At 44.6% G+C, this 23,449-nt stretch overlaps 1 protein-coding gene across 1 annotated transcript in view; it reads left to right on the top strand.

The window, feature by feature from the left end:
• The window catches only part of SLC35F2 (solute carrier family 35 member F2), a 28,805-nt gene extending 5,625 nt beyond the window's left edge, over nucleotides 1-23,180 (top strand). The window contains exons 2-8 of the mRNA XM_056858595.1: nucleotides 6,483-6,658; nucleotides 8,517-8,644; nucleotides 10,571-10,730; nucleotides 13,042-13,198; nucleotides 15,887-15,939; nucleotides 17,398-17,552; nucleotides 22,932-23,180. Coding sequence (XP_056714573.1) covers nucleotides 6,483-6,658; nucleotides 8,517-8,644; nucleotides 10,571-10,730; nucleotides 13,042-13,198; nucleotides 15,887-15,939; nucleotides 17,398-17,552; nucleotides 22,932-23,180 — 1,078 coding nt within the window. The remainder of the gene's footprint in view (nucleotides 1-6,482; nucleotides 6,659-8,516; nucleotides 8,645-10,570; nucleotides 10,731-13,041; nucleotides 13,199-15,886; nucleotides 15,940-17,397; nucleotides 17,553-22,931) is intronic.
• Nucleotides 23,181-23,449: the final 269 nt, after the last annotated feature.

Below are 23,449 nucleotides of genomic sequence, written 5' to 3'. Positions count from 1 at the left end.
CCGCATGAGCTGCGGACTCTAACCTGGTGAACCGGGTTCGTTTCCCCACTCCTACACATGAAGCCAGCTGGGTGACCTTGGGCCAGTCACAGTTCTCTTCGAGCTCTCTCAGCCTCACAGGGTGTCTGTTGTGGGGAGGGGAAGGGAAGATGATTGCAAGCCGGTTTGATTCTTTTTTAAGTGGTAGAGAAAGTTGGCATATAAAAACAAACTCTTCTTCTTCTAGATCTTTTAAATTTAAAAGTGTTATTTCTACATGATGTACTTCGGAGGTAAAATCAACTTTGAGTTTAGTCAACCTTCTGCCACAGCTGTGGAATAACTTCTTAAATTTATACATCTGTCTGGTTGGCCAGAAACCCTGCTGTTAAACATTTACCTGCAATCACTCTGTTATATTTGACATAGCTAGGTAAGAAATATACTTAGCTTGTGAGAATTTGCTGTGTTTCTGGGTATCTGTGAAAAGCGGAGGCTTCCTTATGACGCCTTTTAAAAACAGGAAACCAAAGGGGTTGACTAAACACTATCTAATATAAAAACCAATAAATCTATTTTTATTATATATTGTGCACAATTGTATTTAAAACCACAGGGCCTAAAATACAGGCCTTCTAAAAAGCACAAACATAGTTACAAATATTACCAACACATAACAGTTGATGTTAGAACATAAAATGACCAAAGATCTGACCAGACGCGTTTCGGCCTTTTACAGGCCTTCCTCAGTGGTCATACATGCACAATTTTACAATACACACCCTGGCATATACACAAATGTTGTACAAATATATAAAAGCCTTTTATTCTGTGTGTCTTTATGTTAAAATAGTTAGTCCGTGTACCTTAAAACATGACTTGTGTTTGTTGATGTTATAAACATCCTGAAACGCTGGACACCAAATGCTGGGTGTGAGCCGTGAGCTACGTTGAGTGTCTTTGTTCCCCTTTTTCTTCAGTTCCTTTTAAAAACACACTTTCTTTACCAAAGTTTTTTAAACAGAAAAGAAGGGCTCAGATCTCATCTTGCAAAGAGTTGGGCCCAGTGGGCGATGCTTTGAGACGATTTCCCCAAAGTGGTCATAGAGTAACACCAAACTAGACAGTGGTGACCGAGGGATAGTCAGAAGCCTCCATTCACTGGCCTTATGTGCACATTGCTCTAGTGCCATTAAAGTTGCTCCCTGGGGTGTGAGCTGTATATATAAGAATATCTGAACAATTCAGGCAGATCCAGTTGCTTTATCAGTCCCACTTAATCATTTGTGAGTCATCAAGAGGAAGACCCACATGATTGGTCCTGCTAGGATTCCCCATGGAATCCTAGCAGATTCACCCAGACAAAGATTCTGTAGGGAGCCCCCCTTTAAACCACATTTGGGGTCACGACGCCTCCTCAGCAGCTCCACACACCCCCCTTTCAGGATTGCTCGGTTATTCATTCGTTTTGCATTCATTGCTTTTACAGCAAACATGCTGGGAATTTTGCTGCCCAACTGCAAAATGTGTGATCTTGCACTACGATGAGACCCTTTGCCCCTAACCCTGTCTCCTTTTTGCCTGCAAAAGAGCAGGCTTTGCATGTTTATTATTAAATAACTCCGTGGAACTTTTCCCCTCAGGGTCTGTGCATTGGCTTGCAGCTTCAGGTTGTCTCTTCCAAATTGCTCATCTCTTTGAAGTCAAACATCTTATTGCGATAGCATGGTGTAGTGGTGAGGAGGTTGCTCTAGGATCTGGAGGTTCAGATCCCCGCTCTGCCGTGGAAGCTTGCTGGGTGAACTTTGCCCAGTCACACTTTCTCTCAGCTTAACCTAACTCATAGGGTGGCTGTGGGGAGGACAAAATGGAGGAGGGGGGATGATGTACATTGCCCTGAGTTCCTGGGGTGATTGTGTAAAAATGTAATAAATAAGTAACATCCCTATAGGGCAAATTCAACCAATTTGTGGAGAACAACAAGGTCTTAGGTTAGATACTGAGGCTTGATTTACACAGGCAGGAGAATGAGGTGGCAGATACCTGTGGTGATAGGCTGGATTGCCCCACTCCAAGCTACGGGGTGGTGGGGGAATCGCATTTTTGGAATGGCCCCATGTGTTTAACAAATAGGGTTGCCAACCTCCAGGTACGAGCTGGAGATCTCCCGCTATTACACCTGATCTCCAGCCGATAGAGATCAGTTCACCTGGAGAAAAGGGCCGCGTTGGCAATTGGACTCTATGGCATTGAAGTCCCTCCCCAAACCCTGCCCTCCTCAGGCTCCGCCCCAAAAACCTCCTGCCAGGTTCTCCCACCACATTATCACCCCCTTCTGCTTGAGTGAAACAGGGCCTGAGATCCTAACAGTTCTCCGGTCTGTGGGAATAAATCAAATTGTGCCTTGTCTAACTAAAAGTCTGTCTGAGGTCAAGCAGATTACCTCATCCAAGAAGCAAACCCAATTAATCTCTCCTGCCACGGCAGAGCGGGGCGGGAGAGATGCGGTCAAGTGCTTGGAAGGGACGGGTAATTGCTCTTCTATTTACGGGCTAATAAATAATAGATAAGAACAGGGGTAATCAATAGCTGTCCCAATGGCACAATTAGAGAAATTAGTGATGAGGGAGATGCTTGTTGTGCAACTACGGTTGCTGTTCCTTATGGAAAACAACTTCTCTTTATCGATATGAGAAGGGTTCTGTAACAGGATTCTTAAATCCTATAAAGGTTTTTTCCCCCTTCTATAACCTTTTAGGTCAAGTTTTTTTCTTATAATCTTTTAGTACCACCCTCTAGAACAGCCAATTTTCATCCTTCACAACAGGCAATCAACGTTATTATTAATAATTTCTCCAGTTCATCTATTATGCAAAGTGTTTCATCTTGATATTGATCTTTTTTCCCCAACTGAGAAATGTTCATTATGACACGTTAGGAAAAGTGTTCCCGCAACTTCATGCTAAAGTTAGTACCTGATACGTGTGGTTGTGAGAGAAACTGGAAAAGAGCTCTGGCTATGCAGAGAGGGCCATCTATGGTAACTAACAGTACTGTCCTAAGCAGAATTATTCCCTTTTAAGTCCATTAACTCAGTTTAGGATGGCATTGTAAGAATATATGGGCGAAATAATATATATATTTATTTATTTACAAAATGTATACCCCACCTTTCTGCCCTTATCACAGCCATCAAGGCAGCTAACAAATTAAAAACATACATCACAAAAACATGTCTTAAAAAACTATTAAAATTAAACAAAAACGCATCATTAAAACAGAGGCCAGGAAGGAGGTATTTCTGATAGGATCACCAGATGAAGCAAAAAAAGTCTTTGTCCACTGGCAGAAGTCAGCAACAGAAGGGAAGAGAGGTCAGTCCCTGGGGAGAGAAATCTAGAGTTTGGGTGCCATGGCAGAAAAGGCCCTTTCCTGCATTGCTAGCCACCTGATCTCAGAAGGTGGGGGAACCTGAAGCAGGGCCTCAGAAAATGACAGGAGTGGTCAGGTAGGTTTGTAAGGGACTAGGCAATCCTTCAGATTTGCTGGATTAAAGCCATATAGGGTTTTAAAGGTCAACACTAGCACCTTGAGTTGTGCCTGGAAAAAGATTGAGATCAATTGTAGGATGGCCATAGCTGGAGCGATATGGTCCCTACGACCGTCTCTAGTCAATACCCTGGCTGCAGCATTCTGCATCGGTTGAAGTTTCTGAACTCTTTTGGAGGGGCAGCCCCACGTAGAGTGCATTTTTCAGTAATCCAATCTAGATGTGATTGGGGCAGGCAGTACATTGGCCAGATGTTTTCTGCCTGGGAAAGGCTGCAGCTGGCTAATCAGTTGAAGCTGGTAAAAGGCACTCATGGCCACCATATACATGTTCATGCGTGAAGCTGCTTTATATCGAGTCAGGTCATTGGTCCGTTTTAGCTGAGTATTGTCTAATCTGGCTGGCAGCTGCTGCTTGGAACAGGAGATACCAGAAAGTCGAACCAGGGCTCTTCTGCATGTAAAGAAGATGCTGCACCACTGAGCCGCAGCCCCTCTCCGTGAAGAAGAGTTGTTTTTTATATGCTGACTTTCCTTACCACTTAAGGAAGAATCAAACCGGCTTACAATCACCTTCCCTTCCCCTCCCCACAACAGACAACCTGTGAGGTAGGTGGGGCTGAGAGAGCTCTAAGAGAGCTGTGACTAGCCCAAGGTCACCCAGCTGGCTTCAAGTGGAGGAGTGGGGAATCAAACCCAGTTCTCCAGATTAGAGTCCACCGCTCCAAACGACTGCTCTTAACCACCACACCACGCTGGCTCTGCAAATCTATTGCAGAGGAGCACAATGCATCTTCATCTACAATAACACATTGTGGTTCCTCTCTGCCCATGGCGACTCTTCCAGTTGGTCCTCCAGATATGTCCCAGATTGCTGCCTGTTTACTTTGGCCGATAACGCATGGGCGATTTGTCTTTCGACCCCCCCCCCCAATGCAGAGATTTTTTCGGGGCTGCACGCATGCCGTTTCTGATCTGCACATCCAATCAACTCCCAGCGTGGTTTACTCATGTTTTCAGGTAGCTGTGATATTGCGACTTAAATTCAAAGCCTCGCTACCAATGGGAGAGCTTGCCCGAGCGTGCAGCTTCTGGGTCGACTCCCTGCCGCTTCCGCCCACCTCCTCCCTGCTGTCGGCTTCCCCTCTTCTCCAGTGGGTCGGCATGGTGGAGGAGCACTGAGCTGTGCTCTTTTCACCAGCCGCCGGATGAGTGGAGGCCAGGGGATGCCGGTGACCCCGGGTGGAGGGGAGGGGAGGCTGCTGCGGCCAGTGAAAAGAGCTGCCGCCTCCACCCGGGGATGGCAAGGTGGAGGAGCGAAGAGCTGTGGCAGCTCTTTTTGCCGGCTGCAGCAGCTTCCATGTGCCACCAGCCTCCCCTCTCCTCCACCTGGGGATGGCAAGGTGGAGGAGCGAAGAGCGGCGGCGGCTCCCACTGGGCGCTCCTTTGTGCCATGTGTTTGATTTCCCGCTTTAAAAAAGCGTGCACCTTTACCAGCACAAAGGAGCCATGCCTTAATGGTCTTTGTCTCACAGAGCTTCATGGGAGGCAGCCCCTGTCTCCATAGTCCTGTTCTTCCATCGGCCCAGGCTCTCCTCCTCATTCTTTTTCTAGTCACGCTGGAGCATGACAAAGAGACAGAACCTAGAAACCGGTTTCTTAAACATGCAGTTTCTCTTGATAAAGGTATTTTAACCGGTGAAGTATTCTCTGTTTGCGTTTATCCTTTTCAGACTATACTGCTGAAGAGTCATAGAGATGGGAGGCTGCTTTGATAACCATAAAGCGAAGATAAGGAATATTCATTATTTTTAGCACAGGAAGGAGCTGGATCAGCCTCCGTTGCGGCTTTTGTATAACTGCTCTCATGGTGTTTATCACTGTATCATGTGTTAATGCTGCAGCCGTACAGAGAACCTTTCCAGTGTGGAGAAATAGATTGAAAGCTTCTTTGCAGCGTTTCTGCACATGCACATTTTCAGTCCGGGGTGGTAGCGGGGGACGTTGGTTCCAAGAACATAAGAAGAGCCCTGCTGGATCAGACCAAAGACCCATCAAGTCCAGCATCCTGCCTCACACAGTGGCCTCAGACAGCTGCCTCTAGGCAGCCCCCAAGCAGGATGACCACGACAGCATCCTCCTGCCTGCGCTCCCCAACAACTGATAGAGAGAGGCATACTGCCTGTGGTTCTGGAGGGAGCAGGTATCCATTGTGACTAGTAGCCATCCGTAGCTCCGTCCCCCACAAATTTGTCCACTCCCCTTTTTAAAGACTTTCAAGTTGGCAGCCCTCACCATGTCTGTGGCAGTGAGTTCCGCAGCTTAACTGCGCTCTGTGTGAAGAAGGACTTGCTTTTCTTCAGACTTTCCTTGCGTGAGGGAAAAGCCAGCTGTGGTGTAGTGGGTAAGAGCAGTGGTTTGGAGTGGCGGACTCTAATCTGGAGAACCAGGTTGGGTTCCCTGCTCCTCCACTTGAGCGGTGGACTCTATTCTGGTGAAACAGCTGGTTTCCCCACTCGTACATGTGAAACCAGCTGGGAGACCTTGGGCTAGTCACAGCTCTCTTCGATGGGCATGTTCCTCTCAGCCCCACCTACCTCACAGGGTGTCTGTTATGGGGAGGGGAAGGGAAGGTGGTTGTAAGCCGCGTTGATTCTGCCTTAAGTGGTAGAGAAAGTTGGCATATAAAACCAACTCTTCTTCGTGGGTGCGACGGGTGAGTATCTGCGGTCGCCAGAGGCTTGTGCTGCTGTATGCTGGTTAATACTGCTGAAGAAGAGAGGGGAATGCAGGACGGGGGGTCAGCTGCAGAGGCATAGAGTCTCTGACTTCAGCACTGGGGATGGGTGCAGATGCTGAGGTAATCTTCATCGGCCTGGGGTGTGAAGAGACACGTTTTTCCCCCAAAGTAATGTATAAAGATGATCTAAGCTCCTTCTTGTTTGCATTTGCAGGCGCATTGTGAAAACACTTGCCCTGGGCCAGATGCTCTCCTTGTTTATATGCGGGACAGCAGTTACCAGCCAGTACTTAGCCGAACGCTTTCAGGTGAACACCCCGATGCTGCAGAGTTTCGTCAACTACTGCTTGTTGCTCCTAGTATACACGACGACTCTGGCCTGTAGGAAAGGTATGAAGATTATGGAACGTCAGTTGGGTACCCAAGGTTGGGTGGGATGAAAAAAAATATGTATAAATAATGAAACTATATGATTTATTAGAAGCGCTATATAAGAATAAATTTTTTTTAAAAACCGTTAAAATAGCACAATGGCATTTCTTAAGGCTGATGTCTGTCACCACAAGCCAAACGTGTTTCGGCCTATATGGCTTTCCTCAGTGGTCTATTTAAATCATATAAAAACATGCACACACGTTACAAATTTTTATATGTACAGGCAATACCGACCAGGCATGTAATAGGTTGTATATATTACCAATTACACCAACATCTGGTGGTATTGTCTTGGGTTTTTATGCTCGGCTGTATATGTCTCCCGCATAAGTTGTGTGCAAGTATCAACCTATTCAAGCAGTGAATAGTACCAAACTTCTGTTTTCCAGGTTGGGTTCTATTCCCCTCTTTTTTTTTCGATTATGGAACGTCACCCAGTGTTATGGAACTGATATAACTGTTTTCCTTCAACCTTTTCAGGTGAATGCAGTTGAAACGATGATAAAGTTTATTGTCTGCGGCCAAAGGCCATCACAATCTACCATACAAAACATTAAAATGAGATTAAAACAACATGAAATAACATTGAAATAACTTTAAAACTGTCTGACCCCCCAAGAAGCTAGTAATTAAATATGTTAAATTGCCTGATTAAAAACAGCTTTAGCTTGGATTTTCTTTGCTAAAGCAAAGAGTGACACTTTGTAGGAAACATCAGGATTGGCATCTGATAGGAGAAAGAGCAGCTTCTCTGGATCTGGAAAAAAGATTTAGGTCCTTTAGAAATGCTCTGAGAAATTCAGATCTGGGCTCTGTGTAAAGAGGACAGAATAAGGTGTAATGAATTAAGTCCTCTGGAGCGGCTCCACAAATACATAGGCGAGAGGACCGTGGTGTTCAGGAGTAACTTCCAGCTATCCAAGCCGTTGGCATGGTTTGAAACCTGGGGGAGGTAAAAGTTATTCTGAGGTTATGGAAGGGGATATTGACCAGGTATGAAGCTCTGACATGATAGGTGAATGCAGTAATTGTCAAACTGTATCACAGGAATATGCCATGGGGTGCAGTGGGAAGGAATCAGGTTCTTGGGCAGAAAGATCAGTCGCAACAGTCAAGGCATCTTAAATACAACTTTTGATTTTCTCCTGCAACATTCTGTTCCAGGGGAATAAGCCTGGGAGTTTTATTGGGCTCATTTCCACTTCATGTGGAGCACAAGAGAGGCCCAGTGTGCCTTAGCCATGACTGCGCAAACTGTGTGTGGTCTGCAACGCTTAGAGGGCTCCATGGCAAACACTGCAACAAGGAAACCGTTTCCTGAAAGTTATTTGGAAACTGCCAAATTTAGACCAGTGAGAGTTGATCCGATTTTTCCTTGTCGTAGTGAAAAGTGTGAGAATTAGTCCTGCTTCCCACGGATGTGTCTGTGGCTGTTTATGCTTGGATATTAGCAGGGTGTTCCAGGCTGAAGTGCCCCGCATATTTTTTTAAATTTCTTCATGCTGAACCCCAGCTCATACCTGCTTCCCATTTCTTAAGAGCCCCTTTAACGTGACCTTTTGTATTTGCTCCGCCCCCGCATCGAAGCATTTACTGAAGGAACCATGAAAAATCACAGCTGCAGCTTAGCTATGCAAATGACCATTGCTAATGGCTATGCAACTAAGGAAGTGGGGGGTGGAATTTGTTTGACTTTCTCCTCTTGCATCGAGACCGTGAATAGTCAATTTAAAGGGCGGATTTAAAAAAGAAGCTTTGAGTGAGCATCAAAATCGACCCTGCATAAATGGCCTGTGTGTTTCTTCACCTCCAGACGGCGACAGCCTCCTGAAGATTCTGAAGGGGAAATGGTGGAAGTACATTCTGCTTGGGCTGGTTGACGTTGAAGCAAACTACACCATCGTCAAAGCCTACCAGTATACCACCCTGACAAGTGTTCAGGTAAAAAGAGCTAAAGGATCTTGTAGAACGGTGAAGACTTAACACATTTATTGTGGCACGAATGTTGTGTAGGCAAGGGGATAAGATGGAGAGGGCAGTATAGATGGTGGGTGGGTGGATATTTGTCCAAGGACTAGGGAGGGGAGGACTTAATTTTTTTTTAAAGTTTTTATTTTAGTCATGATTTTTTTTAACATTGCTGAGAAAGAAACAAGAAGAAGAAAAGTTGGTTTTTATATGCCGACTTTCTCTACCATTAAAGAAAGTATCAAACCGGATTACAATCACCTTCCCCTCCCCTCCCCACAGCAGACACTCTGTGAGGTAGGTGGGGCTGAGAGGAGCATGCCCATTATACTAGGTGCTGTGGAACACAGGCAGGATAATGCTGCTGCGGTCGTCTTGTTTGTGGGCTTCCTAGAGGCACCTGGTTGGCCACTGTGTGAACAGACAGCTGGACTTGATGGACCTTGGTCTGATCCAGCATGGCCTTTCTTGTGTTCTTACGTACACAGGATAATTCTGTAATAGTAAAAGGCTTCAGAAGGCTCTCATAGATATAGAAGCAGGAGGTTTTGTCTGTTACTTTTCATCAGAACATACTGAACCACTCAACTGATTTGGGGCAAGAAGCGTCTCTCAGAAGATCATGGTGTCCAGGCACTAACAGTTTAATTAAACAAAAGTGATTATGGACTTCACAATCTCTAACCCATGTCTCCCAAGCTCCAATTTGGAATTTGCCTATCTTTCTGGAGACTTTGTGTGACATCATAGCTCATAAGCGGATGGGAGCCATACATGGGCTTCTCAAATTGTACAAGACTAGCTGTGATTGCAGCAATACAGGCACTGGCAAAAAAAAAATGGAAAGGAAGATTGGGATTAAGAAGCGTGATTTATCAAGGATCATCAGTGCTTGTGATTTTTCTTTTATTGCATTTTTGAAATATTTTTAATTTGGTTGCTGTGGCTCATTTTAAGTACATAAAAAGGGGGATTATAGCAATAAAATGAATTCTGTCCATTAATTTATAAGTGGGTTGACAGCACTACACTAATAGGACTATTGATTTAAGCAAAACCTCAGAGGGCATGTTTTGCATGACTAAAATTGAAGGTTGAAGTCTAGCCAATGTTAGCCACAACTGAATCCCTGTGTGTGTGTGGGAGGGAAACCCAAAGATGTGGGATTTATCTGCAATCCTAACCTCCCATTTAGGTTTTTTATGTATGTCCCTTTCACTTTCCGTCACCCCCCAACGAATTCAGGTCTTTGTGTTGATTACGCATGCCGTTTCTGACCATCAGAGGTTGCCTCCCCCTCCCCCTGCGTTTGCCTGCGTTTTGCCCGCATTTTTGAGACCTTTTTTATCTCAAATTTGAAAACGCAGTGAAACATGGGCAAACACAGGGGGAGAGCGAGGCGACCTCTGAGGTTCGGAAACGGCTTGCAAAATCAACCCAGAGACCGGAAGTCATTGGAGGGGTGAGGACGAGTGAAACAGCCATGCATAAAAGACCTTAATCTTTTTTAATTTTTATTTTATAAAACACATAACATAAAAACAGATAAAAAAACACATACAATTCATTATAATGCACATACCTAGACTAACAAACAAAAAACAGAACAGGTTTTTTCCTGAGTGAGCATATGCAAATTTACTACCCTCTTTCCATCTTCACTGTGGTCCACTTTTATAACTTTCTATCAACAATTTTTAGTTCTTTTTACTAGTGAATTAGTAAAAAGTAAAAAGATCTTGATCTAAATGAACTTTTGGCTGACTGTTCCTGCAGGCCCTTAAACTGGATTTACACTGATCCTATAACGTGTCTTGCCTGTTTGTTTATCTGATTGGCGACATCAGTACTTGTGGTCCTTTGTGAGACTGGGTTGTCTTTCTTTCTGTGTATTGCCAGCTCCTTGACTGTTTTGGGATTCCGGTGCTGATGGCTTTATCGTGGTTCATCCTTCGTGCAAGATACAAGCTGATTCATTTCATTGCTGTTGCTGTCTGTCTTCTGGGCGTAGGGACCATGGTCGGTGCAGATATATTAGCTGGGAGGCAAGAAGGTGAAGGTAAGGTCTGGTTAAAATGGGAAGAGGTTATTCCCTTGGCACCAACAAGGGTCTAATTCAGTACTCATCGTCTGAGAGCCAGCGTGGTTTAGTGGTTAAGAGCGGTGGTTTGGAGCGGTGGACTCTGATCTGGAGAACAGGGTTTGATTCTCCACTCCTCCACATGAGCAGCGGTCTCTGACCTGGTGAACTGGATTTGTTTCCCCGCTCCTACTCACGAAGCCAGCTGGGTGACCTTGGGCTAGTCACACACTCTCAGCCCCACCTACCTCACAGGGTGTCTGTTGTGGGGAGGAGAAGGGAAGGTGATTGTAAGCCGGTTTGAGTCTTCCTTAAGTGGGAGAGAAAGTCGGCATATAAAAACCAACTCTTCTTCTGATTGTCTGCTTGTGGTGCCCTGCTGAAGAAGAAGTCAGCAACTCTAACTTCAGTATTTAAATGATATCCAACAGTGTTCCATTGCTGGATGACTCTCCATCTTGCAGCAAGCCCCAAGGGGAAATGCTGTGTCCTAGGGCCTTTTTATTTTTCTGACGCTAGCAAGACTCTCTTAGCATCCTTTTACAAACTTTAAGAGATGGCAGAACTTGTTCCAGCTCTTATTGAGATCAATCTATTGATTTTCACAGACAGCTAAATTAGGCTATTAATGGTAAAAGAGGGGGAGGGAGGGAAAGATACAAAAGAAAACGCTGGAGAGTCTGAAAATGCAATATTTTTCATTGCAGAGTTGCAGTTTTGCTGGATTTCTTATGGTGCCCAACAAAAATAAGAGTTCTTTCCATTGATTTTCATAGGATGTATCTAGATTTCAACCAAAATCTAAATTAGTGTTTCCAAAATGTTTGTTGGCTGCATTGTAATTTTTCTGAACTACATGTCTCCAACATTTTATTTATTTAGATATTTATATCCTGCCGTTCTCTCCAGTGGGGACACAAAGCAGTTCGAAGCATTATTCTCCCACCTCCATTTTATCCTCACAACAATTTTGTGAGATTGGTTAGGCTGAGAAAGAGTTACGTGGCCAAGGTCACCCAGCAAACTTCCATGACAGAGTGAAGATTTGAATCTGGGTCTCCCAGATCCTACTCCGACACTCTAACCATTATACCACACAGGCTTTCAGTATAGGAATTTCTGTCTGTCACGATATTATCCCATCATTCCTCCAAGGAGCTCTGTAATACTGGCCCCTCCTCCACTTTCCCCCTCACAACAATCCTGTGAAGTAGGTTGGGTTGTGAGGTAGTAACTGGCCTGAGATTACTCTGTGAGCTTCATGACTAAGTTGGGATTTGAGCTTGAGTCTTCCCATTACTATTACAGCTTCTCCATCTGTTTCTAAGGCACAGGCAAGTACCAGTTTCAGAGTCTGCCCTGTTGCTGAGAGCCAGTGTGATGTGAGAGCCAGCAGTCTTACCACCTCCACCTGTGTGTAGAAAAAATCTCCTTAAAGTTTCACTTTACATAATAAGGTTAAAAATGACAATTTCCAAACTTACATACCAACACACCATCCAACCTTTTTAGTCATACAACACACCAACTCCAGATACAGTTTCTTAGTTAAAAACAAAAAAAGCCTTTGCTGTCCAGAAGAGTAGCTTGTATTCTCCCACACTGGTCAGCCAAGCTTGAAGCCTTTCTCCGGCTGCAGGAGACATCTTTAAACTCAAGTTCCTGTTTTCTCCAGTGGAAAAGCCACTAGTAGGAGGAACGCTGTGGGGAAGGCTTCAAGCTTTAAGAACATAAGAAAGGCAATGTTGGATCAGACCAAGGTCCATCAAGTCCAGCAGTCTGTTCGCACAGTGGCCAACCAGGTGCCTCTAGGAAGCCCACAAATAAGACGGCTGCAGCAGCCAGCAGTGTTCCAAAGCATGCTCCTCTGATCCTGGAGAGAATAGGTTATAACCAGAGTTTCAGAATAGGAATAACCAGAGTTTCAGAATGCAGGCCACCATGTTCTTAATAGTAGGGCAACCCCATAGATAGAAGAACACTCTGTCATGTGGTAAGGCGATTTACAGTTAAAAATATACACAAGAGCATAGGAAATAGGGACAGGAAGTGAAGAAGGGGAAAAAACAAAACTAAATAACTTCCAGGATAATATAATGACCACATGGAATTGGCTATTGCAGGATAAAGTTCTGAAAGGGAGGAGCCAGTTCGTACCGGTCCCAGCTATTATCTACCATGAAAAACATCAGACAGGAACATGATCGGTGTATTTAATTTTACCATTTAAAAAGCCGTGTTTTACTTTTCCACAGCCTCCTTTTGTCAATTAATATTTTTTTCTGCGCAGGAAGCAATGTGGTGATTGGAGACGTCTTAGTCCTCCTTGGCGCCTCGCTGTATGCTATTTCGAATGTGAGTGAGGAATACATTGTGAAAAATCTGAGCAGAGTGGAGTTTCTAGGAATGGTGGGCTTGTTTGGGACGGTTATCAGCGCTCTGCAGCTGTAAGGATCAATTATGCGTACTTTAATTCTAATTAAGAAAAACCATCCATACCACAGAATGATTTCTTCCCTTTTCTGAATTGGTGGGTGTGCTGTTAGTCCAGTGTTAGCCTTGCAGCTAGCCTATTTGGGAGCTCAGGCACCAGCGTGGTGTAGTGGTTAGGAGCGGTGGGCTCTAACCTGGAGAGCCAGGTTTGATTCCCCACTCCTCCATGTGAGCGGCGGACTCTAATCTGGAGAACTGGGTTTAATTCCCCTTTCCTCCACATGAAGCCGGCTGGGTGACCTTGGGCTAGTCACAGTTCTCTCAGAACTCTCTCAGCCCCACAAGTGTTTGTTGTGGGGAGAGGAAGGGAAGGCAATTGTAAGCCGGTTTGAGACTCCTTAAGGGTAGAGAAAATCGGGATATAAAAACCAACTCTTCTCCTCCTCCTCCTCCTCCTATTTTAGTTACTGTCCTGGCTTAGCTTAACACTTTATTTTTGTAGACCAGAGGTGCTCACTTTGTGGTTCAGGGAGAGTCGTATTTATAATTACCATCAGCCAAAAGAACCACATTTATTTCCCTTCCTGGCATGAGGCCTGCGCCTCAAGAGAGACCCACAGGTTATCCATCCTTCTAGCAGTGGCTGTTTCAAGATGGAAACCGCTTGACAACTGTAACCCCATTTGGGAAAGAGTCTTGCCCGGTTTTCTGAAACATGGGGCAGGTGTCACACTGAGGAGCAGTGTTCAGAAGAGCCGCAGGGGGCAGGTCAAAGAGCCATAGGTAGTTCCCAAATCAATGCGTATCGCTGTTATAAATAGTGTGTGTTTATCTTTTTGTTTGTTTGTGTGTTATATTAGCTCCTGTAGCTTAGATGCTGACTGTGCTAACCACTAGCAGTGTGATCCTAAGGAGAGTTACTCCAGTCTAAGCCCATGGAAATGAATCGCTTTAGACTGGAGTAACTTTAGGATTGCACTGTGTGTCCTGTAAATGGGTACTCATGCAAATAATAGCCCTAAACTTCATAGAGGGAAACACGTAGTTAAAGTCTGTTCATGGGATTAATAATATGGATTGTGGGGGCTTTCTTAATGTTGTTGCCTTTTTATTGGGGGGGGGTGCTGTGTCTTGAACAGATGGGCAGAAACCCAACAAGACGATGCTCTTTCTTCAGAAAGGGAACAATTCCTTCTACTGACTTCTGCCCCATTATTCAGCGGCTAAAGCCACCGAAATTTGATCCTAGATAAGCTAGCCTTCCTCTTTTTGAAACACAGTTTTCCAGGGATGTTTAAGCTATGGAGGTAATCCCTGAATTTAAGACTTTTTCTTAGAGCGCTGTGCCAAAATAAAGTTTAAGTGAGATTTAGAAGGAGGAGGAATTTGCTAATGGTGACTTAAGAACCACTTAAACCTTTAGGCTGCAATCAAGCATAAACCTTTAAAGCACCTCCAACCTTTTGGTCTGATCCAGCGAGGAAATTCTTGTCCTCTTGTTTTCACTTTTTACTAAGGTGAAGCTCATTGATCAAGGATCTAGAAAGGGACCAGTATGTTTTGCAGGCCTTGCCTTGACTACATTCCTAATGTCTGTCTGCACCCTCAGAGACCGAAATTGAACTAACCCCACAGTTTTTATGTTTGGGCTCTGAGATGTCACTCCGACTTCTGGACGTTGTTTCCTCTGCTCCCCTAGACTCAGGCAAACTGGTGACCACGAGGCTGAAAGGGCATAAATCTTACGAAGCACTGCAGCCTCTTAAATATTTAAACAGACAGTAAATGTATAACTTCCCAAATGAGGCTTGAGCCGAGAGTCCACTTCTCTCTTGTCTCCTTCTGTGGCAAAGAAGTCTCCAGGTTTGCCACACAGTGGGGACAAGAGGAGGTAGATGTCTGGAGCAATGAGAGAATGTGTGGGAGAAGCTATGACTCCTGCTCTCCTGCTGCATTGGGAAGTTCACAGCACATTCCTAGAAATGTCTACTCAGAACTGTGTGTTAAGTGCCGTCAAGTGGCTTCCGACCCATGGCGACCCTATGATTCAACGTCCTATCTTTAACAGCCTTGCTCAGGTCTTGCAAATTGAGGGCCATGGCTTCCTTCAAAGAGTCAATCCATCTCTTGTTGGGTCTTCCTCTTTTCCTGCTGCCTTCAACTTTTCCTAGCATCATTGTCTTTTCCAGTGACTCTTGTCTTCTCATAATGTGACCAAAGTATGACAGCGTCATTTTAGCCATTTTAGCTTCTAGGGTCAGTTCAGGCTTGATTTGATCTATAACCCCCTGATTTGTTTTTTTGGCAATCCAAACTAGATCCTACTGTTTTAATGATGCTCATTCCTTGTAAGTGGGTACATAGGGGCACAAACTAAAGTTCCATATCCAGCATCTGAGTTGATAGTTGGGAGCTCTATTTCCATTCCTCCTGTTACGAGAAGCCACTCCTGTGAGCCCTTGGATGGTGCGATCATCCATTGAGGAGCATATAGATGTGAGCCGACCTCCAGTAATCAAGGCTGTGCTGATATAGTTAGAAAGATGCATTGTTTTAATGGACATTGGATTGGCTTAATCATTTGTTAATGTGCGTATTAATAATTATATATTACACTCTGAAAACCTCATCTCATAATATTAACGTTGGTGTTATTCTTTTCTCTCTTCCCTTTTCTTCTCCTCATCGCGCCCACTTTTTAGAGGCATTGTGGAACATAAAGACATAGCTAATATTCAGTGGAACTGGAAAATCGGTATGTGTATACCAAAATGCTTGAGGGAATTGCTTTGCATGCAACTTTGGGTGGTTCTTTTGTATTATGCATTAGTTTGGTTTTATTAAAGGTAAAGGTAGTCCCCTGTGCAAGCACCGGGTCATTCCTGACCCATGGGGTGACGTCATATCCTGACGTTTCCTAGGCAGACTATGTTTATGGGTTGGCCGTTGCCTTTCTCAGTCGTCTACCCTTTATTCCTAGCAAGCTGGGTACTCATTTTACCAACCTTGGAAGGATGGAAGGCGGAGTCAACCTTGAGCCGGCTACCTGAACCCAACTTATTACTTGCCCATAAAAAGCAGATGGGAGTGGAGGGTGTGGAGGCTGGCTTTGGCAGAGCTGAGCACCCATTTAGCGGGTGGGGCTCTGAATCCATGTATACTTCCCCCACCCCCAAATCTCATGATCAGTGCTGCCAAACGTTAGGTTGCATCCAATGATGTGTTTCCATTAAATTTTCTTCCAATGGAGAAAAATATCCATCGATGGAGAGTGACTTGCCAGTGGAGGAAGTCTTTCTCTGTTGAAGGGTGGCATTGGCTGCAGCTTTTAGGAAGGAAATCATTGGATTTGACCCATGATGTGTTAGATAATTTTGCCTATTGGGTTAAAATCAGTGTAACTTAGATGTATGTGTCTTACTCTCGATGGCACTCAATTCATTTTAATTTTACCTGACTTATATCTGACCGCGATAGCCCAGGCTAGCCCCATCTCATTAGCTCTGGGAAGCTAAACAGGGTCAGCCCTGGTTAGTACTTGGCTGGGAGACCACTTTCCTTTATCCCTTAGAAGCTCTTTGATCCATTGATCTTGAGCAGCATAGTTTTAAATCTATTATTTGGGGGATATAAGGACTGAAATAAATTTTGCCACTTAGCGCTGGGAGACCACTAAGGAAGTTCGGGGTTGCTAAACAGAGACAGGTAATGGCAAACCACCACTGTTTGTCTCTTGCCTTGAAAACCCTATGGGGTTTTGCCCTAAGTTGATTGCGACTTGACAGCCTTTTACACACACACATTTATTTATTTATAAGATTTATAACCCGCTTTTCAGCATATGAAATATGTTTTTAAAATAACATTGGAACCCCAATTTAAAAAAACTGAAAACCAAAGGGATGTTAAAATCCCAACTCTCTGCCCACTTAACTGTGGCGCTCAAAAGCTACCCCAGAGAGGAGGGTCCCTGGGGTTGCTTCTGGGAGATGTTCAAGCAGATGACCTTAGTCATTAGTAAAAGGGGCTGCAGGTCAGTCTCCAGAAGTGGTGGTGGTGGTGGTGGTGGTGGGGAGATTCTGTGGTGTCTTATGTCCATGAGTTTAAAGGCCCCTGAGAATGCTTTTCCTTATCATTAGCTCCTTTTCTTATTACTGGAGTTCAGTGGTTTTTGTTTTGTTTTGTAATTTTAAGACGCTGTCTTGTCTTGCAGTCTTGCTCTTTCTGGCTTTTGCCCTCTGCATGTTCGGGCTGTACAGCTTCATGCCGATAGTGATTAGAGTTACCAGCGCCACGTCGGTCAACTTGGGCATTCTGACAGCTGACCTCTACAGTCTTTTCTTTGGACTCTTCTTATTTGGCTACAAGGTAAACAGCGCCTTGTGGCAGTAAGGCTTCATTTGAGAGTTAATGAACGAGTAAACATTTAAACAGGGTTTTGGATAGTCTGTGCTAAAGTAATGAAAATTCTGTAGTTTGGCAATCCGAAATCTGGGCTGAGAAAAGCATAACCCTGCTGCTTGCATTAGTGTAATTTATGATGCATCGTTTATGCTATAATTGGCACTCTTTTGCGTAATTTATTCCAGTTTTTGCTAGTTATGGGGAGGCAAAAGGATATATATCCGGGGCACGGAACACCCTCCCACCCCCTGGAAATGTTATTTAATACCCCTGTTAGCATCTGGGATATCAGCTGGCACGGCCCACCTATCAACATATCTTTAAAGAAATAAGGGCTAGAAATGTTGTGTTATTAAAAAACTGTAACCTAAGATTCTCAAGATTCTGAATTCTATGCTTACTACCCCATACTGTGCTTTTCCTACACTGCTGCAGAACAGTAGTATATATACAGCCACAATTGTAACCAAACCCAGTGGTTTTATTACCAACGTACAAACGCCCTCACTGGATTATCTTTGACAGGGGGAAAAAGTTAACTCGGCTGGGTATGACGGCTAAGCAGTTAATTGCTCCTTTTTAGGCCAAGAGCCCTTAAAATGTCCATTTCATTTCCACTGCATGGAGGGAGGCCTTTGATGGGATTGCAAAGCCTTCCCGGAAATCAAGATATCTGCTGGAACTCCAGGAAGGTAATGAGTGGCAGAACATTCAGGCCTGCCTCAGGCAGCAGATAACAGGCCATAGTATTGAGAGACTATTGGGCATGGTGGCTCCACATTAAGCTGGCTTCCCTCCACCATCTGAGAGCTGGGCTGTACCTATTGCCTGCTGTGGGTATGCTGCCAAACAAGACTGGTGCTTCTTGTGCCCCCCTTGTCCAAACCAAATTCAGCCCACCTTCCAGGGTTGTAGCCAGGATGAGGTGTACAGCCCCACCCGGTTCACTGTTTTGCACCGCCTAAAACTCTCCCCAAAAACCTGCCTCAAAACAGACTTTACATTTGTCTCAGGGCAGTTTCCCTTTTAGGGAATGTAGGATTTTTTTGAAATAGAAAAAAAAATCCTTAATCTGAGGAGAAAGGATGTGTTGGTGTGGCTTGAGGAAAAAGGGATTCCCACTGTACGTTATAAAATATATTGTGCGCATGGGCTTTCTACCACCGGCTGAAATAATTACTGGATTACCTTTCCCCCCACAATTTACCATGGAGCCCAACTTTCTCTGTTCCAAAAATCCCTTGAGTATTGTAACAAACAAACCTAGCATGTAAACAAATGTGATAGTAACATATTTGTATATTTTTATTAAGCTACTCATATTTAGTTGTTTCATGTATGGAATTAATGTCAACCTCTAAAAGTTTTGTTTCGGCCTTTACACGTAGTTATGTCCCAAATATACCTTATGTGGTCTGAGCCTTTGACCTTTTTCAGTATCCTTTAAAGGAGACAACAAGGTTTTTCTATAGTTAGAAAGGACAGTGAAATGTACATTTTCCTTGAAAGTAAGTTTGAAACTGCCATGGTAGTATAAATGGGGGGTTTTTTTTGGCTTTTTATTTACTATACATTTTATGTGTTCGTTGACGGTAAGAACCCATTTTAGTGAAATTAATTTAAAAAAAATTAAAATCCTTTAGCTGCTCTCCTTCCTCCAAGGGACTCACGGCAGCATATGTCATTCTTCCCTTCTTCATTTATCCTCACAACAACAAACTTGTGAGGTAGGCTAGGCAGAGAGAGAGAGAGAAACTGACCTAAGATTACCTAGCAATCTTCCATAGCAGAGTGGGATTTGAACCTGGTTCTGCAGTAGAAGAGCAAGATTTGAGTCCAGTAGCACCTTAAGGACCAACAAGGTTTCCCGGGTGTCAATGCTCTAACAAAGGCAGCTTTGACTTTTGCAGGCTTATACCCTGGAAATCTGGTTGGTCTTTAAAGTGCTACTGGACATGAATTTATTGTTAATTACTTTCCCCATCGTATTATCTGTCTTACAACACCATCTTCCCATAGGCCCTTATGTTTCCGTGAAGAGAGGTATTCAACTGCCATGTATGTAAACACAATGAAACAACTGTGCATCTTGTGTAGGGCCTTTAAGCTAAAGTTTCCTCTCTGGTGATCTCTTAAAGGCCTGTATAGGACTTTACTCCATGGTACATGTTTCAATGTCACTTTCACTGGTGGGAAACCCGTTTTCTACACTCTGCGTAACTGACTTGCTGGAATGCCTTTAAGGAGATGCGGAAGGAGCTTTTGCCTTAAGAAGCTTAGCTTCATTACTCAAAAGCACCACTTTTCCCAGCAGAACTGCAGTCAATAAGCCTCCACGCCAGAACTGGTTCCCGATCTGAAAGACGTAATTTGTTTTTTGTCCTTTTGCTCTGATGCAAATGGATAGAAGCATCTCACCGTGCTTCTGTCTGGATTTGCTCCTTTCAAGAGGCTGTTAGCAACCAACGGAGCAAGAATGGTTTTTTATATCCTCTACGTTTTGAATTGGATATGAAACAGGGAAAATACAAATGAGGGGAAGGTAGTTCATGTGCTACAGCACATGATTTGCATTCATAAGGTCCTGGGATCAATCTCCAGCACCTTTACTTAACAAATCACAGTTAGTAGGACTGGAAAGACAGCTGCTCGTCAAAAACAGACAATGCAAGATGAATGCTCTACCATGGTTTATGTCCGTTATATGTGATCATATGTAATTTTTACTGCACTGGCTTATATTAGCATAAGAGTGTGTAAGCCTCTTCATTTCTCAGAATTGCTTGCTTGTTTTCTGTCCGAGGAAAAAGAGCCCTGTGTAACATGAAAGCTTATGTCCTCTTAAATTTGCAGATTTTTTCCAGTCATCCTGACTTTGTTCGTCTGACGGTGCAATCCTATGCAGCTACTCCAGTCTAAGCCCAGTGTGCTTAACTCTATGTAGGATTGCGTGGCTATTTTCTAAAAGCATCAAAACAGCAACCAACTTACTCAGATGAGCACATTTCTGCTTTATCTGGGCTCAGAGTGAACATCTTATGCATACTGGTTGTTGCGTTTTTACACTAGGAAGGGGAACCACTGGACAAATTAGGTTTCCTTTCCCCCTTTTCCATGCTCCCCCCCCTCCTGAGACCTTATTAATTTGATCCACTGTGCTTTTGATCACAGGCAGATCAGGCAGCCAAGGGACCTGGTCAGCCAGGCGTGGGATTTCAAAGAGAGGCCTGCAGGGTGTATCTGGACAGGGTTTCCTGTGGGAGGTGAAAGAACTGATGTCTTTCATCCATTTCCAATAATAGCTTCCACCTTGAGTTCTGGCTGGGTTCCAACAAAGTCTAGGCTGAAGTGGAGGTGGACAGAGACAGAATACCCTTCCTAGGCAAGTGTAATAGAAGTGAGAGGGAAACCCTTGCATGCATTCACCCAGGTCTGTACGACTTGTGACTCATCAAGGCAAGCAGGGCTCACCAGCCACTGGGAAGGGCTGTGGCTCAGTGGTAGAACATCTGCTTTGCACAAAGAAGACGCCGGGTTCAATTCCCAGCATCTCCTGGTAAAAGGATCAGGAAGACCTCTAGCTGAGACCCTGAAGAGCCACTGCCAGTCAGAGCAGACAATACCGATTCCTTTCCAAAGCAGGATCTTGTGTTCAGTTTGGGAAGGCGGGGGTTGGAGGGGCTGGGAAAGCAATCCTACCTCCAAACATCTGGGAATAACTAATGAGCATATGTAAACATATGAAGCTGCCACATATGCTGATTCATGCCAGCATGTCTGTCTACTCTGACTGCAGCTGCTTTTCAAGGTTCCAAGCAGGAATGCAGCTCCCTGAAAGCCTTAGAACAGAAGATGCTGAGGGTGAGACTTGGGACTTCCTTTGTGCCTAGCAGATGCTCTGTACTGAGCCACGCCCCTGCATGTTGTAGTGGTTAAGAGCAGTGGTTTGGAGCGGCAGCAATCGGACACATTTGAAGGACCAATTGGAAGCGTTGCCATGGGCAGAGAGGAACCAATGTGTTATTGTACATGAAGATGCATTGTGCTCCTCTGCAATAGATTTGCAGAGCCAGTGTGATATAGTGGTTAAGAGCGGTTGTTTGGAGCGGTGGACTTTAATCTGGAGAACCGGGTTTGATTCCCCACTCCTCCACATGAAGCCAGCTGGGTCCTTGGGCTAGTCACAGCTCTCTTAGAGCGCTCTCAGCCCCACCTATCTCACAGGGTGTCTGTTGTGGGAAGGGGAAGGGAAGGCGATTGTAAGCCGGTTTAATTCTTCCTTAAGTGGTTGAGAAAGTCAGCATATAAAAACCAATTCTTCTTTTTTTGTGGACAGGCAGGTGGGGAGCAGAGATGATAAACGGGATTTGGCATTGGGAAAGGACTGGAACCCTTCATCCCTCTGTTTATTACTTTCCATGCACCTTAGCTAGTTCAGAAATAAGTAACACATGTTAATCATAAGCAGGAATTCCATATGAGTAACTGCAGCAAAACACATTAGCTAGAGCCAGTGTGGTGAGATTGGACTAGGGTCCAATCCAGTCTGAGCCCAAATTTCAGAAGGTTTAGAGTGGAGTAACTGCATAGGTTTGCACTGTTGATCATGGATTTCCCACAGAATGGCTACACTCCTTAGGACACTTTCCTGGGAGTAAGTCCTATTGAATCATATTGGATTTACTTCTGAGAAGACCTGCTTACGATTGCAGCTTGGCCCTTAGCAAAATATTATAGATGCCAAGCAGAAGTCAATGCTTTTGTGCATTTTGACAGAAGGTAATGATATGAATAGAGTGTAGTGTGTAGTGGTTAAGGTGTAGTGGTTAAGTCACCAGATTAGGACCTGGGAAACCCCAGTTCAAGTCCCCACTCGTGCCTTGGAAGCTTGCTAGGTGACCTTGGGCCAGTCACACACTCAGCCCTGACCCTGGCTAGTATTTGGATGGGAGACCTCCAAGGAATACCAGGGTTGTGACGCGGAGGCAGGCAATGGCAAACCATCTCCAAACGTCATTTGCCTTGAAAACCCTGTGGGGTCACCATAAGTCTGCTGTGATGGCAAAAAAAAAATGTCCTGTAAGCAGACAAAATAGCCCAGATTAGCTGGAGCATTTCAGAGCTTGGAAGCAAAGCAGGATTGGCCATGGTCAGTACTTGGATGGGAGACCACCAAGGAAGAACAGGATTGAAATGCAGAGGAAGGCAACGGCATACCTCCTCATCTCCTCTCGCCTTGAAAACCCATGAGGTGGAACTTCAGGGGGTTGCCGTAAGTCTGTTGCGACTTGATGGCACTTAATTATTATTAATGTTCTTAAACTCTGTTTTTGCATTTGTCAGTTTTCAGTGCTCTATCTCCTGTCCTTCGTGGTCATCATGGTGGGGTTCATCCTGTATTGCTCCACGCCGACCCGCACCGCGGAGGCTGCCTCGACCAGCTTGCCGCTCACAGCCAGTACCGGGTTTGACAACCTTGCCTTGAAAATTGAGGAGAACCACCTGGATGCAGCAACCGCCTCACCTACACTGCGTAACAAAGAAGAAAGTGGGGCTGGGGAAGCGCTGGCCAGCGAACTGTCGGCCTTGTGAAGTAGGGAGCCCTTGGAGGTGCGAGAACGGCCTTGAAAATATCAACAAATGAGATAATGGACATTAGACTGTGCTAGGAAGTGGAGAGAGAGACCCATTGCGGAATCTGTGCTCATGCCAAAGTTTGGGATTTCGCCACAAGATAATCAGGGCAAGATCCTTCAAGTTGAATAATCTGCATTAAGTTACACTCCCAGAAAATCTGGACTTTTGAACCTTCAGAGGAATGACTAATAGGCATGGCAGTAGAGAAGGGGGAAAAGTCTAAT

Source organism: Euleptes europaea, chromosome 12 (assembly GCF_029931775.1).
Source record: "Euleptes europaea isolate rEulEur1 chromosome 12, rEulEur1.hap1, whole genome shotgun sequence".
Classification (NCBI taxonomy): domain Eukaryota; kingdom Metazoa; phylum Chordata; class Lepidosauria; order Squamata; family Sphaerodactylidae; genus Euleptes; species Euleptes europaea.
Note: the sequence above shows the minus strand (reverse complement) of the source record. Positions and strands in the feature narration are given on the sequence as shown.